This window comes from Lytechinus variegatus, chromosome 9 (assembly GCF_018143015.1).
Source record: "Lytechinus variegatus isolate NC3 chromosome 9, Lvar_3.0, whole genome shotgun sequence".
In the NCBI taxonomy this organism is placed as follows: domain Eukaryota; kingdom Metazoa; phylum Echinodermata; class Echinoidea; order Temnopleuroida; family Toxopneustidae; genus Lytechinus; species Lytechinus variegatus.
The window spans coordinates 2,460,608-2,479,940 of NC_054748.1; the positions used below are offsets into that span (position 1 = coordinate 2,460,608).

General features: G+C 35.6%; 1 protein-coding gene across 1 annotated transcript in view; it reads right to left on the bottom strand.

The window, feature by feature from the left end:
* Nucleotides 1-2,211: 2,211 nt before the first annotated feature.
* Nucleotides 2,212-19,333, bottom strand: part of LOC121421067 — a 34,946-nt gene continuing 17,824 nt past the window's right edge. Inside the window, exons 2-6 of the mRNA XM_041615680.1 lie at nucleotides 17,791-17,937; nucleotides 16,038-16,090; nucleotides 6,190-6,260; nucleotides 4,364-4,512; nucleotides 2,212-2,890 (exon numbers count right to left, since the gene is read on the bottom strand). Coding sequence (XP_041471614.1) covers nucleotides 2,297-2,890; nucleotides 4,364-4,512; nucleotides 6,190-6,260; nucleotides 16,038-16,090; nucleotides 17,791-17,937 — 1,014 coding nt within the window. The 3' untranslated portion in view covers nucleotides 2,212-2,296. The remainder of the gene's footprint in view (nucleotides 2,891-4,363; nucleotides 4,513-6,189; nucleotides 6,261-16,037; nucleotides 16,091-17,790; nucleotides 17,938-19,333) is intronic.

Below are 19,333 nucleotides of genomic sequence, written 5' to 3' on the forward strand. Positions count from 1 at the left end.
CAAATAATAATAGAATAGAGTCATAATTTTTTTTATTTTAATTTGTGATGTCATAAATTATATGAGCAGCTACCAAATTCATTGTGTAATAATAATATAATATGTTACATAAATTCCATGCTTTAATGGCACATCATAAACTTTTTTTCATGAAAGGTGTGAAATGATGTCCACCCCACAATATTTTTTTTTGTGGGGGGGATGATAATTATTTTGTTTTGTATTACATGACATTTGTAGGAGCTGCTCATCTGTGACATCACAGAGTCAAAACTTTCTGTCTTCATAACTCTTTCCTTCTACAGATATTCATCAACATTTCTCTATGATATTTTCAGATTTATTAAAGCCACCTTATCATTAGGATGTCCATATCCCATGGTAAAATCATCCACATCTTTTTTTCCTAAAAGCACAATATTTCATAGAAATATAAATATTTCATATATTTTAATAATTGATTTCTGCTTTGGTGCAATACAATATACAATTTCAATAAATTTGGTGTAAGAGGCAAGAAAGAAAATTGGATGGATTCCGGAATACTAAAATAAGTTTCTCAGCATTCTTTTTTACAAAGATAAATATATCACTTGCATTTACTTTTCAGTACAAGCATATCAATGTACATTAAATAATATGGTCGTACGCATAACTTTTTTCGCTGGGGGAGAACATGAAGCATAAACTTTTCGAAAGAATTCGAAATCAAGGGAGCAAAGCAACCAAGCCTGTCTTTGGGGCGCTTTTGCATTTTGTAAAGTAAAATTGAAAGATTCTGTGCCTACGATGGTTAAATATAGTAAAAATTCTCAGTAAAAAATGTAACCTTTCACAATTTCTGGATGGGCGATTACCTCCCCTCCTCCCCAGCTGTGTATGGCCATGTTCCATAAATATATAATTTCTTCAATTTGTTGGATTATGAAATATCAGAAAATAGCGAAGGAATAGTGACAAGGTTAATGGTGTACTTGCATTTACAATATTTCAAAGCATTGCACCTAAATTTTTATCTTATTGCAATGGAATGTTCAATGTCTTACTCTCTACAGAGATACATAGTGTAATGATATACATAATATTAAATGGTTCATTTGAAGTCATCTTGCTTTTAAACAAACATTGCAACTTCTTCAACATGGAGGCCTTGCTGTCCCGAAAAGAACCACCCTATTAAACTCAATGTTCCGGCAGCTTGCCATTTTCACAGGAATTAGCAAATGTTGGAAACGCAATATTCAATTGGGTGTTGTCTGCAAAGTGCCCCTCAAAATACAAGTCTCGGATTGGCTTGTAATGTCACAAAAGTGTGTGGCTACATACAGTCCATTGATGGTGCAATGTTTAGTGAATATTGTTGCCAAAAAATCAATTTCTTGATGATTTTTACTTTCATTCAAAGAATGTTTGTATCAAATTATTCCTACAAAGCTTGCACAACATTCAATTTTTTATTAGAGTATCATTGTTCTTTGGTGTTATATGTAACTCAAACAGTGGCCAAACTCATCAAAGTACATGTAATATATATAAGGCTATGTCACAGGAACTTGCCATTCAAAGATCAAATTCCCCCCACATCAGTATTTCTGAATTTCTGGAAATCTAGACCATATTCCAGACAATTTTGGGGAATTTCCCAGAAATTCAGTGATGGTTGTTTATTTTCATTCATAGACCACGTGCAGCAAACCCTGCCTATCAGCCTATGCCTAAGGAACATCTAGTAATCATTTAAATTCTTTTGGTCTGACTTGCATTCTTTCAACGTAACTCAAATAATGCCCTAACATTTACAATCGAATTTTTCCAAAAAAAGTGTTTCTGAACAGACCACACTGGATCTACATATAAATAAGAATTTGCTCTCAAAATGTTATAATTTTTGTAACAGCCCGAGATATGCAATCAAGATGCTGTGTTGCTAGTTATCCATACCTGGGCCCCATTGCATATAAGTTACCATCACGGTACATTTGCCATGCAATGGCCAATTCGTCTACTGCCAACTCGTCCACTCAGCACATGGTCTACTTTCATTTAGTCTAATGCCAATTGATTCCGTCAATCAACATTTCTTTTTGGTACATTAACCATTTGGTCCAATCATCACTTTGTCTAGCAACTGGTTATTAGACAGAATGGCATTAGACCAAGTGAAAGTAGACCTGTGGTGAGTGGACAAACTATTGGTAGGCAAATTATAGAAGACGAGTTGGCAATTAGACAAACTGGCATTTGACGAATTGGAAATAAACCATACAAACAATAAAACTCTGAAAGGGAATGGAATTCAAACCAATCCACTCTCCTCCCCATCCCCCATCCTTCTTGTCAATCTTATCAGTTCTTCCCTCACCGCATTTGCAACCTGAGGCGAATACTGTCCCGTCGGGTATTTCAGATTCGTAGACACGTCCAATTCATCGTAAAACTTATCCACCGCCTTACCAACCCCCTTCTCCTTCTTGCTAAGTGACGGCAACTGATCATCGACGGACGTGGATGCCGAGCCCTTCTCGGCTTCGTTTGGTTTTGTCCTGTTCGGGAGCGGTGACCGCGTTTTTGACCCCGACCTCTGCGAGCCGTTGATGCTGCGGTCAAAGGACCAGTCGTAGTCCGGTTCTCCTTCGAGGAGCGCAACGCCGCGCTTGTGGGAGCTCTTGGATGGGATGTCGTCCCCTTCTTCCGGGGGAAGCGGGAGCTGGCTTGTCAGCATCTCTTGGAGCATGTCTGCGTAGCGTTCGACCACGCCCTGTTTGGTTCCTCGGAGGCTATCTCCGTCGGGTCTTCGCTCCCTGGAGGACACGAGACTCTGCTGGTGAGTGGATGATACACCCCTGGGGCTAGGGATTGGAGATGCGTTCAGACCACCAGGAAGAGATGCCTATCAAAAAAGAAGGAAAGTGGTTTAAATGTACAGCATAAAGAGTCAACGAAGAAGAAAATCCATACAAAATTATATCTAGATCAAAGAGAGTTTTAGTTATCAATTACCTACTGACCAATCTCTATCCTCCTGCCTTCCTTTTGGTTCATCTTTCATTTCCTCTTCGTTCCTGCTTTCCTATTGGCTAAACCTTAATTACTTCTTTTTAACCGACCCCAGGGGCCCGTTGCAGAAAGAGTTGCAATCAATCGCAACTCTAAATATCATGCGTAACTTGGTTTTCAACCAATCAACAGAGCGCATTTGGGACTTGCGATTGATTTTTTGACTTGCGTTTAAACTCTTTCTGCAACGGGCCCCTGGTTATAAACCCAAGTTTTTCAAGTGGATCATCATTCCTGATGACGACCAGAACACGCTGGTCGAAACGTAAACAGTTCTTTTCAGAGCTAACATCCAATCAAGACAGAATAACAAACAGTTCTTTTCAGGACTACATACATGGTGTTTACCGTAACAACCTCCACAAATCTATCTACACCCGAATCTCTGTCTGTCTACATGAGTAATGTCTGTTGGTAGGACAGGTAATTCGGTCTTTTTCATGAATACAGATGATGATTACAACAATACAATAATATACACTGTGGTGGTACAACAAATTTTAGTGAACTCCACCAGAAAATTAACATATTCAAACTGTTTGAATTCTGCCATGTTAATTGTGTTGGCAGGTGATAAAGTATTGCATTCAACAAAATTTGTGTATCTGGGCCAGTGCTTCCACTCTTCCCAAAATCAAGAAAATTCCGCAAAGTTTTGCTATTTTCCACTATCATTTCGGGAAGTGAGAAATTCCGGCAAGTCATCATTTTCGAGAATATCATTTTCTGAATATTATGTCAAAATCTGTCACAAAATTGGATCTTTGTAATGAAAATGTCAGCATTTTGGCTCACTTGCAATTCTTTGGCCCGATTTAGGTCTTTGGTCATATTTCGCCCCTTAAAAAGTTTAGCTCATTATGGCACTGGGCCCTATATTTCATCTTTTTTGTGTATAGAAGAGAAGTATAACATCTTATGAAAGACTGGAGAACAGTTGGAAAATTCTGAGATATTTTGTAAAATTACAGTAACTCTCAGAGTAAATTCAAGGAGGTTTCGTTTTGACAAGTAGAAGCACTGATCTGGTCTTGCCAAACATTGTATTGTTGTTGCCTACATTCAACACTCGGCATGAAGCAGTGCATTATGAACTAGGTCCATATATTTTCTAAGTTATGATGACATTTCAAAAACTTAACCCTAGGTAAAGATTTTGATGTTGATTCCTCCAACATGGTCTAAGTTCACTGACCCTAAATGACCTTTGACGTTGGTCATGTGACATGATAATCGGGGGGGGGGGGGGAGTATGCCCCCTACCCTAGGTAAGCTAGTGCTGTATATTAATTAAAGGAGGTCTTACTGGTTCTAGAGATGGGGATAACCTGGCTGTCTCGTCTCCTGCTGTGTAGGGGTTCCAAATCACACTGCTGCCCTCTTGTGGTGGTTTGCTGACAGGCACAACAACCACACGGGTTGTCTGGCCCATCTCTGATGTCTGTGTACCCCCATCTAATGAGAAAAATATGTGTTTATAAGGTGTGATATCTCATTGATCAGAGGGGAGCAGGGGGATGGGGGGAGGGAGGGGGAGTGAAGAAGACATCGAAGAAGCAAGCCGTAGAGGAAAGCAGATATTGGGTTAAGAAGTGAGGAGGCTGAGGGGGATCTATTTGAGTATGAAGTTATAAATTGTTTTTTTTATCATTTTCAACAGAACAAAATAACAATTGAGATTCAATGTATGATAAATTTCCATAGTAAAACAAAGCAATTACAGAAATATTATAAACATAATAAAGAGTTTTAAAATGGAAGGACCCATTAGAAAAGCAAGTGCTTGGGTATCCGAATTCAGATGAAATTAGTTAATCAACTTGTAGGAGTGTTGCTTGGACTGAAGTTGATGTACGGTTAGCAGGCTTGGATGTGGCGCGATTAGACATGATTGTTTAAGTGAATCCTGCCACCCCGCAGTTGTGGACTATTAAAGCGGGATTTAAAACCTGCATGACAAATTGAGATTAACAGGCCGGTTGAGGGCAGCTTAGAAGAAACTGATTTTAGAAAAATATAAATGGTGGGAAGCTCACATTTTCTGAAAATAATTTTCAAATTCCTATATCTATTCGGGCAAAAGAGCTTGTCACTTGTGTCATTTCTCAAGAATCTATTTTTTTTTTAACTGTCCTTTTTATTTTTTTAGATTTTGAGATACAAGCTTTTCACACCCAAAATGATGGTTGATAAAAGTGGAATAAATGCAGAAGTGGAAAAAAAGGATAAACTTTGAGTGAATAATGATGAATAACATCTGATTCATTCCATTCCAGAAGTGGATCCAGTTACCATTCCAGGGACTTTATTTTTGCATGAACCATGTTTAATTGGGTTGGATCCATCCCTGCTAATTATACATCAATCTTACTCCAAACAACTCACAGGACCCATTTAGAGCCAATCAAATCATCTGAATTCTGAAACCAAACCATGGACACTATTCTACATTTTTTCCCTTCCAAATGCAATAGGACACAGTCATATTTATGTTACTTCCCATGTGTTTAGATGGAACTGCATACATGTAAGCCTGTTTCATGAAGAAATCAAAGTAAATCAACTCTTACTTGAAAATCATATAAAAATACTTAAAGCTTGTGTAAAGTTTTGGTAAATCCACCAAAATGCACCTATCACTATTCCAATTCATTGCTAGCTAATATGAATGGATATGCCCTATAACAGTTATGATGTGGAGGATATGAAATGAAAATGTGTTTTACAGGATAAATTTTGCGATTTTACATGGAAATTTAACTTGATCGGGTCACCCGATCAAATTAAAATATCTGTGTGTTTTTGTCTTCAAAATTAAATTAAATCCTATTCCAAATCATGGAATGGGCTGAAACTTTCAAGATATGTTCTTTGTAACTTTTGGATATCGAATCACTAAATTTATAAGATAAGTGCTTGAATGCCCATTTTTTTAATTTAAAACAAGCATCACCGAGAGAGGGCGCTATATATCCAAGATTTGAATATTTGAAATTTTCTCAGAGAAGTGCAGTTAGAAAAATATCTAACGGTCTCTACGCTTCAGTAAGATTGTCATATTAGATGATATTCGATTATCAATCACATTATTGACCCATTACCAAAGCTATACACAAGCTTTAATAGCCTTACCAATTAATGTGTCTTTAGGTTTTCTCCTTGGTATGGGTGGTATGACTGGAGCAAACAACTGCCTGGGTACCCTGATAAAAATAACAAGTATAATAACAGGGTATATGAAAAGCTCTTTAGAGAAGGGTAATTGTTTTCAAATCTAAGAAATGTTCACTGTTTAAAGGGGACTTATCACCCTGATGAATAAAAATATTGGTGGTTTGATGAAAATCAAATATAATATCAAGAAAGTTATTAGAATTAAAAGTTTTGAATTTTTGATGTCATAAATGAGCAGCTTGCCCCATATGTTATGTAATGTAAAATTATTAAATTTCCATTTTTAATGGATCAAGATAGTAGACCGGCCAAAACGATTTTTTATACTTTGGACGGCAAAATTTGTTAATGCTTGCTAATGCTTGGCATCCCAGTTAAAAGTTTTGCAAAAATACCCAGGAATAGCGTATGGCCGGATGCCAAGCGCAATTTTGCGTGAAAATGTCATTTTTAGCGTAAAATCTGAAAGACTGTCGAAAATTACGCATTTTGATATTTTGACGGATTATCATCATATTTTTGATTATCTTTGATATGAAACTATTTTTATTCAGAGTTTCAAACTATAAGTCTACTAAATATGCATTTCAAATTTGAATATTACACACACACATATGGCACAGGGAAACATAAAACTGCGATTTCCTCGAAATAAAAGTTTGTGAAAACTATCAATAGTTTGAAGTTTTTTTACGCAACATAAATTCTTCGATTTAAATGCGTTTATCCATCGAATGTATAGTAAATGTTCTAGTGCCACAAATATTAAAAGAATTTTCAAGTAAGATGGTAGATATCTCATTTTATGTTATCCGAAAGGAGACAATGTGCATTTTACCAGGTGCGCATTTTGAAAGAAAAATTGAAAATACCGTACATTATGTACATAATTACATGTATAAGTACATACTAAAGCGAGTTTTTATTTACATGTATAAGTCCATAATAAAGCGAGTTTTTAATTGGATAGCACAATTTGTCAATTCCTTGCATCCCAGCTAAAAGTCTTGCGGAAATACTGAGGAATAGCGTACGGGCGGATGCCAAGTGCACTTTTGCGTGAAAGTATCATTTTTCGCGTAAAATCTGAAAGACTGTCGAAAATCACGCATTTTGATATTTTGACGGATTATCATCATATTTTTGATTATCTTTGATATGGAATTGTTTTTATTAAGAGTTTCAAATTATAAGTCTACTAAATATGCATTTCAAATTTGAATATTACACACACATATATGGCAATATGAAATATAAAATCGTGATTTACTCAAAATAAAGGTTTGTAAAAACTATTGATGGTATAATGTTTGTGTTCCGCATCTCAATATCGTCAAGATTTAGTGCTAACCGAATAAATACTTAATAATTGTTGTCATGACACATATAGTGAAAACAAATATTGAAATAAGATGCAAGATATGCGAAATATAACAATGCACATTATTTTATCAGATGCATATTTCTGATAAAAATAAACAGCGCACAATATTATATCGATATTGCACATAGCTTATATCAGTGCGATACTCGTCATGATATGATATAGGATTATGTTTGCTTTTGTAGAGTTTGATCTTCTTGCTATTTCCGCGAACTTGAATTGGTGCTGAACTTAAATCTACCTGTGGCGATATTCAGAAATAGGTCTGATATTTAATTTGCCGTTACCATGGTAGCATTAATTTTACAGAAATATCTATATCCAAAATCATAGAAAACATACATGTATGAATAAAGCGATTGAAATAGCATTTTTAAACCACTCTGTCAATCTACATTTTACTTCAGTTATTTGATTATCAAAGCATATTTTAAACAAGTGGAATGCCTCTGGCCGTCTCACCTGCATCACGTGGTTCAATATAGCAGCAGTGCTGACTTTGAATACTACTCTAACTCGCACAAGATGTTCAGTGATACATGCATTGGCGGCGGAGCAGAAGATTATCTTTTGTGTTTGGGGGGGGGGGACGGCTATTGTTGCGTCCCCCCCCCCAAACACAAAAGATAATCCTCTGCTCCGCCGCCTATGGATACATGGTTACTCTTATCTCCTCTTTTTATGAACTAGACCAATAAACTTACAGAGATATGATGGTTATTCAACAAAAAAACCCAACATGGCCAAAGTTCACTGACCTTACATGACCTTTGACCTTGATCATGTGACCTGAAACTCGCACAGGATGTTCAGTGATACTTGATTACTCTTATGTACAGGTTTCATGAATCAGATCCATAAATTTTCAAAGTTATGATGGTAATTCAACAGATACATCCAATTCGGAGAAAGTTCATTGACCTTTGACCTTGGTCATGTGACCTGAAACGCGCACAGGATGTTCTGTGATACTTGATTACTCTAATGTCCAAGTTTAATGAACTAGACCAATAAACTTTCAAAGTTATGATGGTAATTCAACAGACACCCCCGATTCGGCCAAAGTTCATTGACCCTAAATGACCTTTGACCTTAATCATTAGACCTGAAACTTGCACAAAATGTTCAGTGATGCTTGATTACTATTATGTCCAAGTTTCATGAATCAGATCCATAAACTTTCAAAGTTATGATGGGAATTCAACAGATATCCCCAATTCGGCCAAAGTTCATTGACCCTAAATGACCTTTGACCTTGGTCATGTGACGTGAAACTCATGCAGGATGTTCAGTGATACTTGATTAACCTTATGTCCAAGTTTCATGAACTAGGTCCATATATTTTCTAAGTTATGATGACATTTCAAAAACTTAACCTCAGGTTAAGATTTTGATGTTGATTCCTCCAACATGGTCATGTGACATGAAACTCTAATAGGATGTTCAGTAATACTTGATTAACCTTATGCCCGAAGTTATGGCCAAGTTTTATTAACTAGGTCCATATACTTTCTAAGTTATGACGTCATTTCAAAAACTTAGAAAGTATATTAACTAGGTCCATATACTTTCTAAGTTATGACGTCATTTCAAAAACTTAACCTCAGGTTAAGATTTGATGTTGACGCCGCCGCCCCCGTCGCCGTCGGAAAAGCGGCGCCTATAGTCTCACTCTGCTTCGCAGGTGAGACAAAAATGGCCGTTGCACGGCAGTACCTATTTTTTGTCTCGCCGGCATACTAGCAGAGCAGGGCTAAAGGAGCCACTTCTCCGGTGGAGGTGACGGTAGTTTTGATATAACAGCGTCATATCAACCTTGAAATCTTAACCAAAGTTACATTTTTCAAAATTTCATAGAAAAAAAATTAATGACATCACTGAACTTAGGCCATATGGGGGTATTTTTTTAAATGTCATCATAACTTATTTTTTTTATTGATCCAGTTAAAGATTACACTTGATCATAAGGGTACACTCTAAAAAATGAAGTGCTAATTCAGCTCTTAAAGAGCGTGTATAGGGACTGCACTTCGGAGTGCTGAGTTGTCTAGTACAAATTTGAACGAGAAAAATCAGCACTCCGAAGTGCAGTCACTATACACGCTCTTTAAGAGCTGAATTAGCACTTCATTTTTTAGAGTGTATTAAAGTATCATCGATTATTTTGCACAAATTTCAGTTTACATGATCAAGGTTATACGTTATTTAGGTTCGATGAGCTATGGATGGCGTTTTTGTGAATAATTATTAATTGCAGTTGTTTCCATTGTCCTGCTGCTATAATTATTATGTTGAAATATGAATAATAAATGTTATTTGGTCTTTTGCATTGCAAATTATAATTTTCATTCAATTCATTTTACTTCATCAAAGTTTTTGCATTTGCTTTTATCACAGGTCCATGTTGTTATACATCGTAGTCTAAGACGGGGGCCGGACAGCCCGACCCTGCAGCCCTTGACATACCAATGCCCTTTTGGGAAATGCAGTTGTACGACCATACACTCTAAAAAATGAAGTGCTAATTTAGCTCTTAAAGAGCGTGTATCAGGGGCGTTGATCCATTTTTCAGATTGGGGGGGCAAAATCATGAATCAATTTTCCAAAGGCGCTCGATCACACAAAACAAACAAACTCACACACACACACATATGCCTATACAGTGCGTCCCAGAATAAACGAAACCGAGATTTAGCGATCATTTATCATTACTTAATCATAAATAAAATAGACAAATGACCTACCAATTTAAAGCTTAGAATCTCCTCTTTCATCTGATATTACTTAGCTTATTTCTTATTCACGCATGAGTGAGCAAAAACAATGTGAAGAAAGGATACCAAAATCTCATTTGGCGAGGGGTATCTGGGTTTCAAAAAGAAAACCACATTTCTGAAAAGTTAAATATCTGCTCTTTAATTTGGTACCTCAATTACAGAAAATGGTCAAGAAATAAAAAAGTTCTGGTCATTTGAAATAAGGCTTGCATTTCCATAATTTCATGAGATAAACGTTTTCCCACAGAAGCTTTCACATGGTGAACAAAAGATTCAATGCATGGCTGATCGTCAACAAAACGGAGTGTCGAGTGAGTTTGAAAGCCAGCCTGGAGAACCTCTTCATTTTATGAAATTATTGAAATTCAAGCCTTATTTCAAATGACCAGAACTTTCTTATTTTTTGACCATTTTCTGTAATTTAGGTATCAAATTAAAGAGGAGATATTGAACTTTTCAAAAATGTGGTTTTCTTTTTGAAACCCAGATACCCCCCGCCAAATGAGTTTTTGATATCCTTTCTTCAAATTGTATTTGCTCACTCATGCGTGAATGAGAAATAATGTATGTAATATCAGATGAAAGAGGAGATTCTAAGCTTTAAATTGGTAGGTCATTTGTCTATTTTATTTATGATTAAGTAATGATAAATGATCGCTAAATCTCGGTTTCGTTTTTTCTGGGACGCACTGTATATGTGTGTACACACACACATATATATATATATATATATATATATATATACACACACACACACACACACACACATATATATATCTCACACGCAGATTAATGCGAGCGCGAAGCGTTAGCTGAAAATTTTGATATTTCGATATGAAAAAAATTGACTTTAATGGACGTTTTTAATAAAGAACAAGATATATATCCAACAAAAGATTATTGCAAATCGAAGTGGGAGTTCTTTTGAGGTTTAGAACTGAAAACGGGACCATATTCACCTATTTAATCATGGAAAGTATGGGTTTTTGTTTTACAAATGATGCGAACGCGAAGCGCGAGCTGAAATTTTTTGATATTCCAATCTGAAAAGTGGACATTTTGAGCACGATTTTAGACGAAGAACGAGTTGTGTATCTCAATCTCGCTTGCTGATTTCTGTGTAACATTACAATCTTATTTTATTTTTAGCACATGCGGAATTATTGGGGGGGCAAAACGATATGTTTGCCCCCCCCAATATTTTCATTGGTGGGGCGATCGCCCCCCCTGCCCCCCCATAATCGACGCCTCTGGCGTGTATAGTGACTGCACTTCGGAGTGCTGATTTTTCGCGTTCAAATTTGAACTAGACAAATCAGCACTCCGAAGTGCAAGAGCTAAATTAGCACTTCATTTTTTAGAGTGTACAATATATGCGCTGGACGCTGGTCATTAGCCTTTAGATTTGTTTTTCATAATGGTCGTGCGATGGCATTTCCCAAAATGGCAATACACTGTGATGAAATGATTTTAAGAATTGAAATGTGAACTTTAAAGGACAAGTCCACCCCAACATAAAATTGATTTGATTGAAAAGAGAAAAAAAATCCAATAAGCATTACACTGAAAATTTCATCAAAATCGGATGTAAAATAAGAATGTTATGACATTTTTAAGTTTTGCTTAATTTCACAAAACAGATATATACACATCCTGGCTGGTAAGCAAATGAGGGGACTATGACGTCATCCACTAACTATTTTTTTGCATTTTAATATATGAAATATGAATTATTCTAAGTTTCTCTTCATTGTCAAGTTATACAACGATTAATTCCTCCCTGAGCTTGTGGAATTAGCATTGTTTTATAATATATGGTTCAGTCAGGTTGGTCCTAATTGTCATATGGATAAAAAAAAATGAAATACTGTATAATTCAAACAATACCAAAACAAAAGAAATATTAAGTGATGGACATCATCGACTGACTCACCTAGTTGTGCATATCACTGTTTTGTTAAAAATATAAGCAAAACTTTGAAATGTAACTTTCTTATATTATACATCCGATTTTGATGAAATTTTCAGCACTATGCTAGTTTGATTTTTCTCTATTTATTCAAGTCAGCATTTTCCTGGGGTGGACTTGACCTTTAAGAAACTACTCTTTTGGTATTTCAAACATTATTCTCCACAGATGAAAACTCTTAGCTCATGCAAATGGTTATTGGCCGATCTATTTTAATTTCTGGTCTTATGAATTGTTCATTTAACTGATTAAAGAGACCTCAGTTGCATGAAATAATGCCTTCTAAATTCTAAAATTGGGGGAAATGAGCTACGGACACTGACATAAGCCTTTTGATAGAGGATGCATGGAGGTGATGGGAGAAACTTGCCCCCTCCCCCAAACAAAAATAAAATCAAGAAAAGGCATAAAAAATTGAAGCAAAATGATCGAAAGCTTGTTGGGGAGGGGGTCATTTACTTATTCATTAATTTTTATCTGTTATTTATACATCAATATATATTTATTTATTCATTATTGCCTCAATTGAATGTAATTATTGTAATTTTTTTCTTAATAAACACAAATTCTTCCCTTGTTTAAAAACGATTGGTCAGTCAGCTGCACTCACCAGCAGCGTAGCTAGGATTTTATCAACAGAGAAGTACGGGGGCGGGGCTTGGTATTTTGCAGTGGGTACCAAAATAGATTCTCACAAGCACAATTAAGTATCTGACAAGTCCTATTTGAATAATGCGAGCATTTTTTTAATATGCCATGAAATCAATAGCTGAAAGTTAGAAAGTTACACAATTCGTAAGTGTAATCATGAACATGATTCATATTTAATTGAAATGTTAATATTTTTTATATTCTGACATTAAAACGCAGCATTTAATACATTTATAAAAAAAATCTATAGGCTTTTGATGTGAGCGCGAAACGCAATCTGATATTTATATTCCAATTATTGAACTGGACATTTTGATGAAGTTTTGAAATAAACAATATTATAATCTGTTTAAAAAGAATCCAGTACAAGCCGAGTCGTTTTTTTTATTAGAAACGAAACATTCTAAGGGGCGATAGCTCAATCGGTAGTGAGGGGGTTTCGAATTCCGGTGGCCTGGGTTCGATTCCCACTTAGTGCGGTAGTGCCAAGTAAAGCATTTAAATGCCTTATACTAGTAATGGTAGTAAGGCATTTTAATCATCATTATAGGTCCCTCGGAGAGTACCTTAAGCTATCGCTCCTCTAGTTGCTAGCTTAGAAGCATTCACGCTTTCTTAGCAAATGAGGTAAAATAAAAATCGTCAAATCATGAACAGTGATCAGTATTAGATTATAGCATTTGATGCGAGCGCGAAGCGTGAACTGAAAATTTCGATTTGAATGAATGATTTTAAACATGTTTTCAATGTGGAAAAAGATGAATATCTTACTAAACAAAACCGTTAGCGCAAAAGCGGGATACTTTCAGCTCCATGTAATCCTTTCAGACAATATACATGACCTTAGACAGCGGGGGAGGGAGGGGCAGAGGCAGTTGCGGCCAGAATTTTTGTAATTCGTTTTTAAGTACTTATTCATGTAATTATGTTTATAATTTACAATTTTACACTCAAAATCCCCCTCCCCTCCCCGATAAATTTTGCATGTCCCATTTCGGAAATTATCTCTTCCACCTTACTTAAAAATTATTTTGATATTATTTTGTGACATTAGAAACGATCGATATTCAATAGATGAACCAATCTAAATCGAAGAATTTGAGTTGTAAAAAAAACTAAGAGCTATTGATAGTGTTCACAAACTTTTATTTCGAGTAAATCACGATTTTTTGTGTCATATTGCCATATATGTGTGTGTAATATTCCAAATTGAAATCCATATTTAGTAGACTTATAATTTGAAACTCTGAATAAAAACAATTCCATATCAAAGATAATCCTCAGTATTTCCGCAAGACTTTAGCTGGGATGCAAGGAATTGACAAATTGTGCTACCCAATTAAAAACTCGCTTTATTATGGACTTATACATGTAAATAAAAACTCGCTTTAGTATGTACTTATACATGTAATTATGTACATAATGTACGGTATTTTCAATTTTTCTTTCAAAATGCGCACCTGGTAAAATGCACATTGTCTCCTTTCGGATAACATAAAATGAGATATCTACCATCTTACTTGAAAATTCTTTTAATATTTGTGGCACTAGAACATTTACTATACATTCGATGGATAAACGCATTTAAATCGAAGAATTTATGTTGCGTAAAAAAACTTCAAACTATTGATAGTTTTCACAAACTTTTATTTCGCGGAAATCGCGGTTTTATGTTTTCCTGTGCCATATGTATGTGTGTAATATTCAAATTTGAAATGCATATTTAGTAAACTTATAATTTGAAACTCTGAATAAAAATAGTTTCATATCAAAGATAATCAAAAATATGATGATAATCCGTCAAAATATCAAAATGCGTAATTTTCGACAGTCTTTCAGATTTTACGCTAAAAATGACATTTTCACGCAAAATTGCGCTTGGCATCCGGCCATACGCTATTCCTGGGTATTTTTGCAAGACTATTAGCTGGGATGCCAAGCATTAACAAATTTTGCCGTCGAATCCTTATCTAGAGCACTTTTTGAGGTTTGGCCGGTCTACTATTTAGATGACTTATTTGTTTTTTTTTGTAGAAATGGGTGTCATATTATTTGTCTACTGATATACTGAAGGTACAGTAAAAACCTTAAGTTTTCAAATTTTATGGGAAAATGATATTTCATTGATTTACATTCTTTGATGGATTTTTCTCAAACCTCTGGCAATATTTTTGATTATTTTTTTTCTGCTATTTTTACAATAAACTCTTTGTCAGGGTGAACTTCCCCTTTAAGGATATATTCCAATAGCTCCTGTAAAAAATTCTAATGAAGTTGAACATAGACCGATAATCTGATTAGGGTGCTACATTAGCATATGCAGGCATACATTTGAGATGGATTTGGAAAAATAATGAATACTTGTTATTATATAACAAGATCAGACGAGCAACTTAATATGTACATCCCTTTTACTTTATCCTTATATTTCAATCAAAAAATCTTTAAAAGTTGGAATTCTGTATGTGTGGAATTGCTAATACTACATGAACGATGGGGCAGCTACTTTTATGACATCACAAATTTTCAAGAAGTCATAACTTTGGTATTACTTGCTGAACTTTTGTCACATTTTCTTTGTTGTGTTTCTCCGATATTGGTGTACTTATTGATATAAGTAAACGTGGAGCGTTGTGGCCCAGTGGATTAGTCTTCGGACTTTGAAACAGAAGGTTGTGGGTTCGAATCCCAGCCATGGCGTAATTTCCTTCAGCAAGAAACTGATCCACAATGTGCTGCACTCAACCCAGGTGAGGTAAATGGGTACCGGTAGGAAGTAATTCCTTAAGAAGCTGTGTGCACTATGAACGCCTAGCTTAGCCGGGTAATATAGGAGCGCCTTGAGCACCTAAAAAGGTGGATATGTGCGCAATATAAATATCCTATATTATTATTATTATTATATCAGGTTGATGCCAGGATGGAAGGTTTTCACCTGGGAATGTAGAGATGATAAACAAAGTGGCAAAGTACATAATAGATGACAATGAATACAAAATAAAATAAAATAATCTTTTTTACTTACTCTTGCTGGCCATCTCTTGGAGTTTTCTTTCCTTCTTCTCTACTGCTATGATTCTGTTGATGCACATAGGAAAAAAAATAGTGTAAGAATGTATACACAATAAGCCAGTTCACAGCGCATGATCAACTTTTCTCACATTACCTTTGTGATTTTTCATCAGGAAAAGCACTATCACTTGCAAATGTAGATTTGCATAAGCTTTACCGGTAGAATATTCAAATTGTAAGAGCAAAAGGCATTGTATAGACCAGGTGACTAGAATAGTACATCAGGGACAAAGTTTGGAAATCTGTTTTATTGTCTGCCTTAGGCACATTTGACTATTGTTTAGGCTATTGTCAAACACCAGTGATTATGAAGGTTTTATTTATTACTCTTTGGATTGGATGTGATAAAATGAATATTTTGAAAGGAATACATGAATAATCATCATATCATAAATGCCTATGTCAGTTTATCTTAAATGACCTTTTTCTGCTCGTGCGCAGTTTACAATCGTGAACCGGCTTATAAACATATACTGGATCAAACCATGATAGAATCATACATTCTGATAGAAACGTCATAGAACACTAATGAGTTCATGGCTTTCTGTACAACGTACATGTAATTGAGCATTTGAATATAAAAAGGCCGAAGTCCATAGGAGGTCATTTTGAGAAAATCGAAAAAGAAAAAAAATTTCTTTTTTATTCTGGCAATTTAAGAAGGCCCTTATTGATTCCTTGAAAGCATTGTTGATAAAATGTTACCTTTCTCTACAGGGTTCCCAGCTTTTCAATATAACAAACAAATTCCCTGATTTTTCCCTGATGAAGTTTAAAAATTCCCTAGTACTTACTTTATCCCATTCTCAGACTCTCATGTTTTCTAAGTTGTTGCAGTGAATTACATACATGTATTTTCAGTATAAAAACAATAATGTAAAAACAAATAGTACCATCAGAACCAGTGCAACAAAGTATAAGCGTGCCTGAATGACTACCATGCTTTCGACTTTGGGGCTGACCAAACTTCCCTGATTTTTCTCATATTTAAAGCCTGTGTATAGCTTTGGTAAAGGGTCAATAATGTGATTGATAATCGAATATCATCTAATATGACAGTCTTACTGAAGCGTAGAGACCGTTAGATATTTTTCCAACTGCACTTCTCTGAGAAAATTTCAAATATTCAAATCTTGGATATATAGCGCCCTCTCTCGGCGATGCTTGTTTTAATTTAAAAAAAAATGGGCATTCAAGCACTTATCTTATAAATTTAGTGATTAGATATCCAAAAGTTACAGACAAAGAACATATCTTGAAAGTTTCAGCCCATTCCATGATTTGGAATAGGATTTAATTGAAAGACAAAACACACAGATATTTTAATTTGATCGGGTGACCCGATCAAGTTAAATTTCCATGTAAAATCGCAAAATTTATCCTGTAAAACACATTTTCATTTTATATCCTCCACATCATAACTGTTATAAGGCATATCCATTCATATTAGCTAGCAATGAATTGGAATAGTGATAGGTGCATTTTGGTGGATTTACCAAAACTATACACAAGCTTTAAGGCATTTGTCCTGATTTGAGGTATTTTTTATCAAATTCCCTGATGGTCTGGGAACCATGTATTTATCAATAAAAGGAGTATGATAGTTTCACTTGGGAAAAGCGCTACATACATTCAACTAATCCAAATTCTATAACATTTTTTTCATCATTACTGTACATGAATTTTCACCATCTACGTTCATGTACCTGACTATTGGAGAGGCCTCCGCTCAACGGAACAACAGCGTTTTTAGATGGACTTCCCTTGCCGACCAATGAGAAGGCTTCGTCTATTAGAGCGTGCATCTTCTGTTTGGTCTCCTGAAGTGGTTCTGGTTGAATATCGACTTCATCCTTGAAGATAGGTAACAAGAATGATAAACTATTGGTTAGCATTGATTTGACTTTTAGTCTGCAGGCACAGACCCTGATTGAAACTTTGTGATCACACAAATGTGTCTTCTCGGAGAGACTAACATGTACAAAACATGCTGTGTCAATTCCTGAGCATGAGGGCCTTTAGTACACAAGGCATGAGGAGACTGCACATTCAGACCCTTAACTCAAGTGAAGGGTTTGCACAGCAGACTAATTTGACTTTAAAAAGTCTGAGCAGCAAGGTCCCATTTGCCACCTGTGCAAGTGATGTTGCAAAAATCAACGACCTAAAAAAAACAAGTGGAATGCCTCTGGCCGTCTCACCTGCATCACACGGTTCAATATAGCAGCAGTGCTGACTTTGAATACTACTCTAACTCGCACAAGATGTTCAGTGATACATGGTTACTCTTATGTCCACTTTTTATGAACTAGACCAATAAACTTACAGAGATATGATGGTTATTCAACAAAAAACCCCAACATGGCCAAAGTTTATTGACCTTACATGACCTTTGACCTTGATCATGTGACCTGAAACTCGCACAGGATGTTCAGTGATACTTGATTACTCTTATGTACAAGTTTCATGAATCAGATCCATAAACTTTCAAAGTTATGATGGTAATTCAACAGATACACCCAATTCGGCCAAAGTTCATTGACCTTTGACCTTGGTCATGTGACCTGAAACGCGCACAGGATGTTCAGTGATATTTGATTACTCATATGTCCAAGTTTAATGAACTAGACTAATAAACTTTCAAAGTTATGATGGGAATTCAACAGATATCCCCAATTCGCCAAAGTTCATTGACCCTAAATGACCTTTGACCTTGATCATGTGACGTGAAACTCATGCAGGATGTTCAGTGATACTTGATTAACCTTATGTCCAAGTTTCATGAACTAGGTCCATATATTTTCTAAGTTATGATGACATTTCAAAAACTTAACCTCAGGTTAAGATTTCAATGTTGATTCCTCCAACATGGTCTAAGTTCATTGACCCTAAATGACCTTTGACCTTGGTCATGTGACATGAAACTTTAATAGGATGTTCAGTAATACTTGATTAACCTTATGGCCAAGTTTCATGAACTAGGTCCATATACTTTCTAAGTTATGATGTCATTTCAAAAACTTAACCTCAGGTTAAGATTTGATGTTGACGCCGCCGCCGCCGTCGGAAAAGCGGCGCCTATAGTCTCACTCTGCTTCGCAGGTGAGACAAAAAATAACACCCACAAATAAGAAGAGCAAGTAAAGTACACGGGGGGGGGGGATCAAATGTATTGATGTACACATGTGTGACCCCCTAAAAGAGTTTTTCTCTGTGTGAAAAATAACCCCCTAAACAACTTTTTTTGGG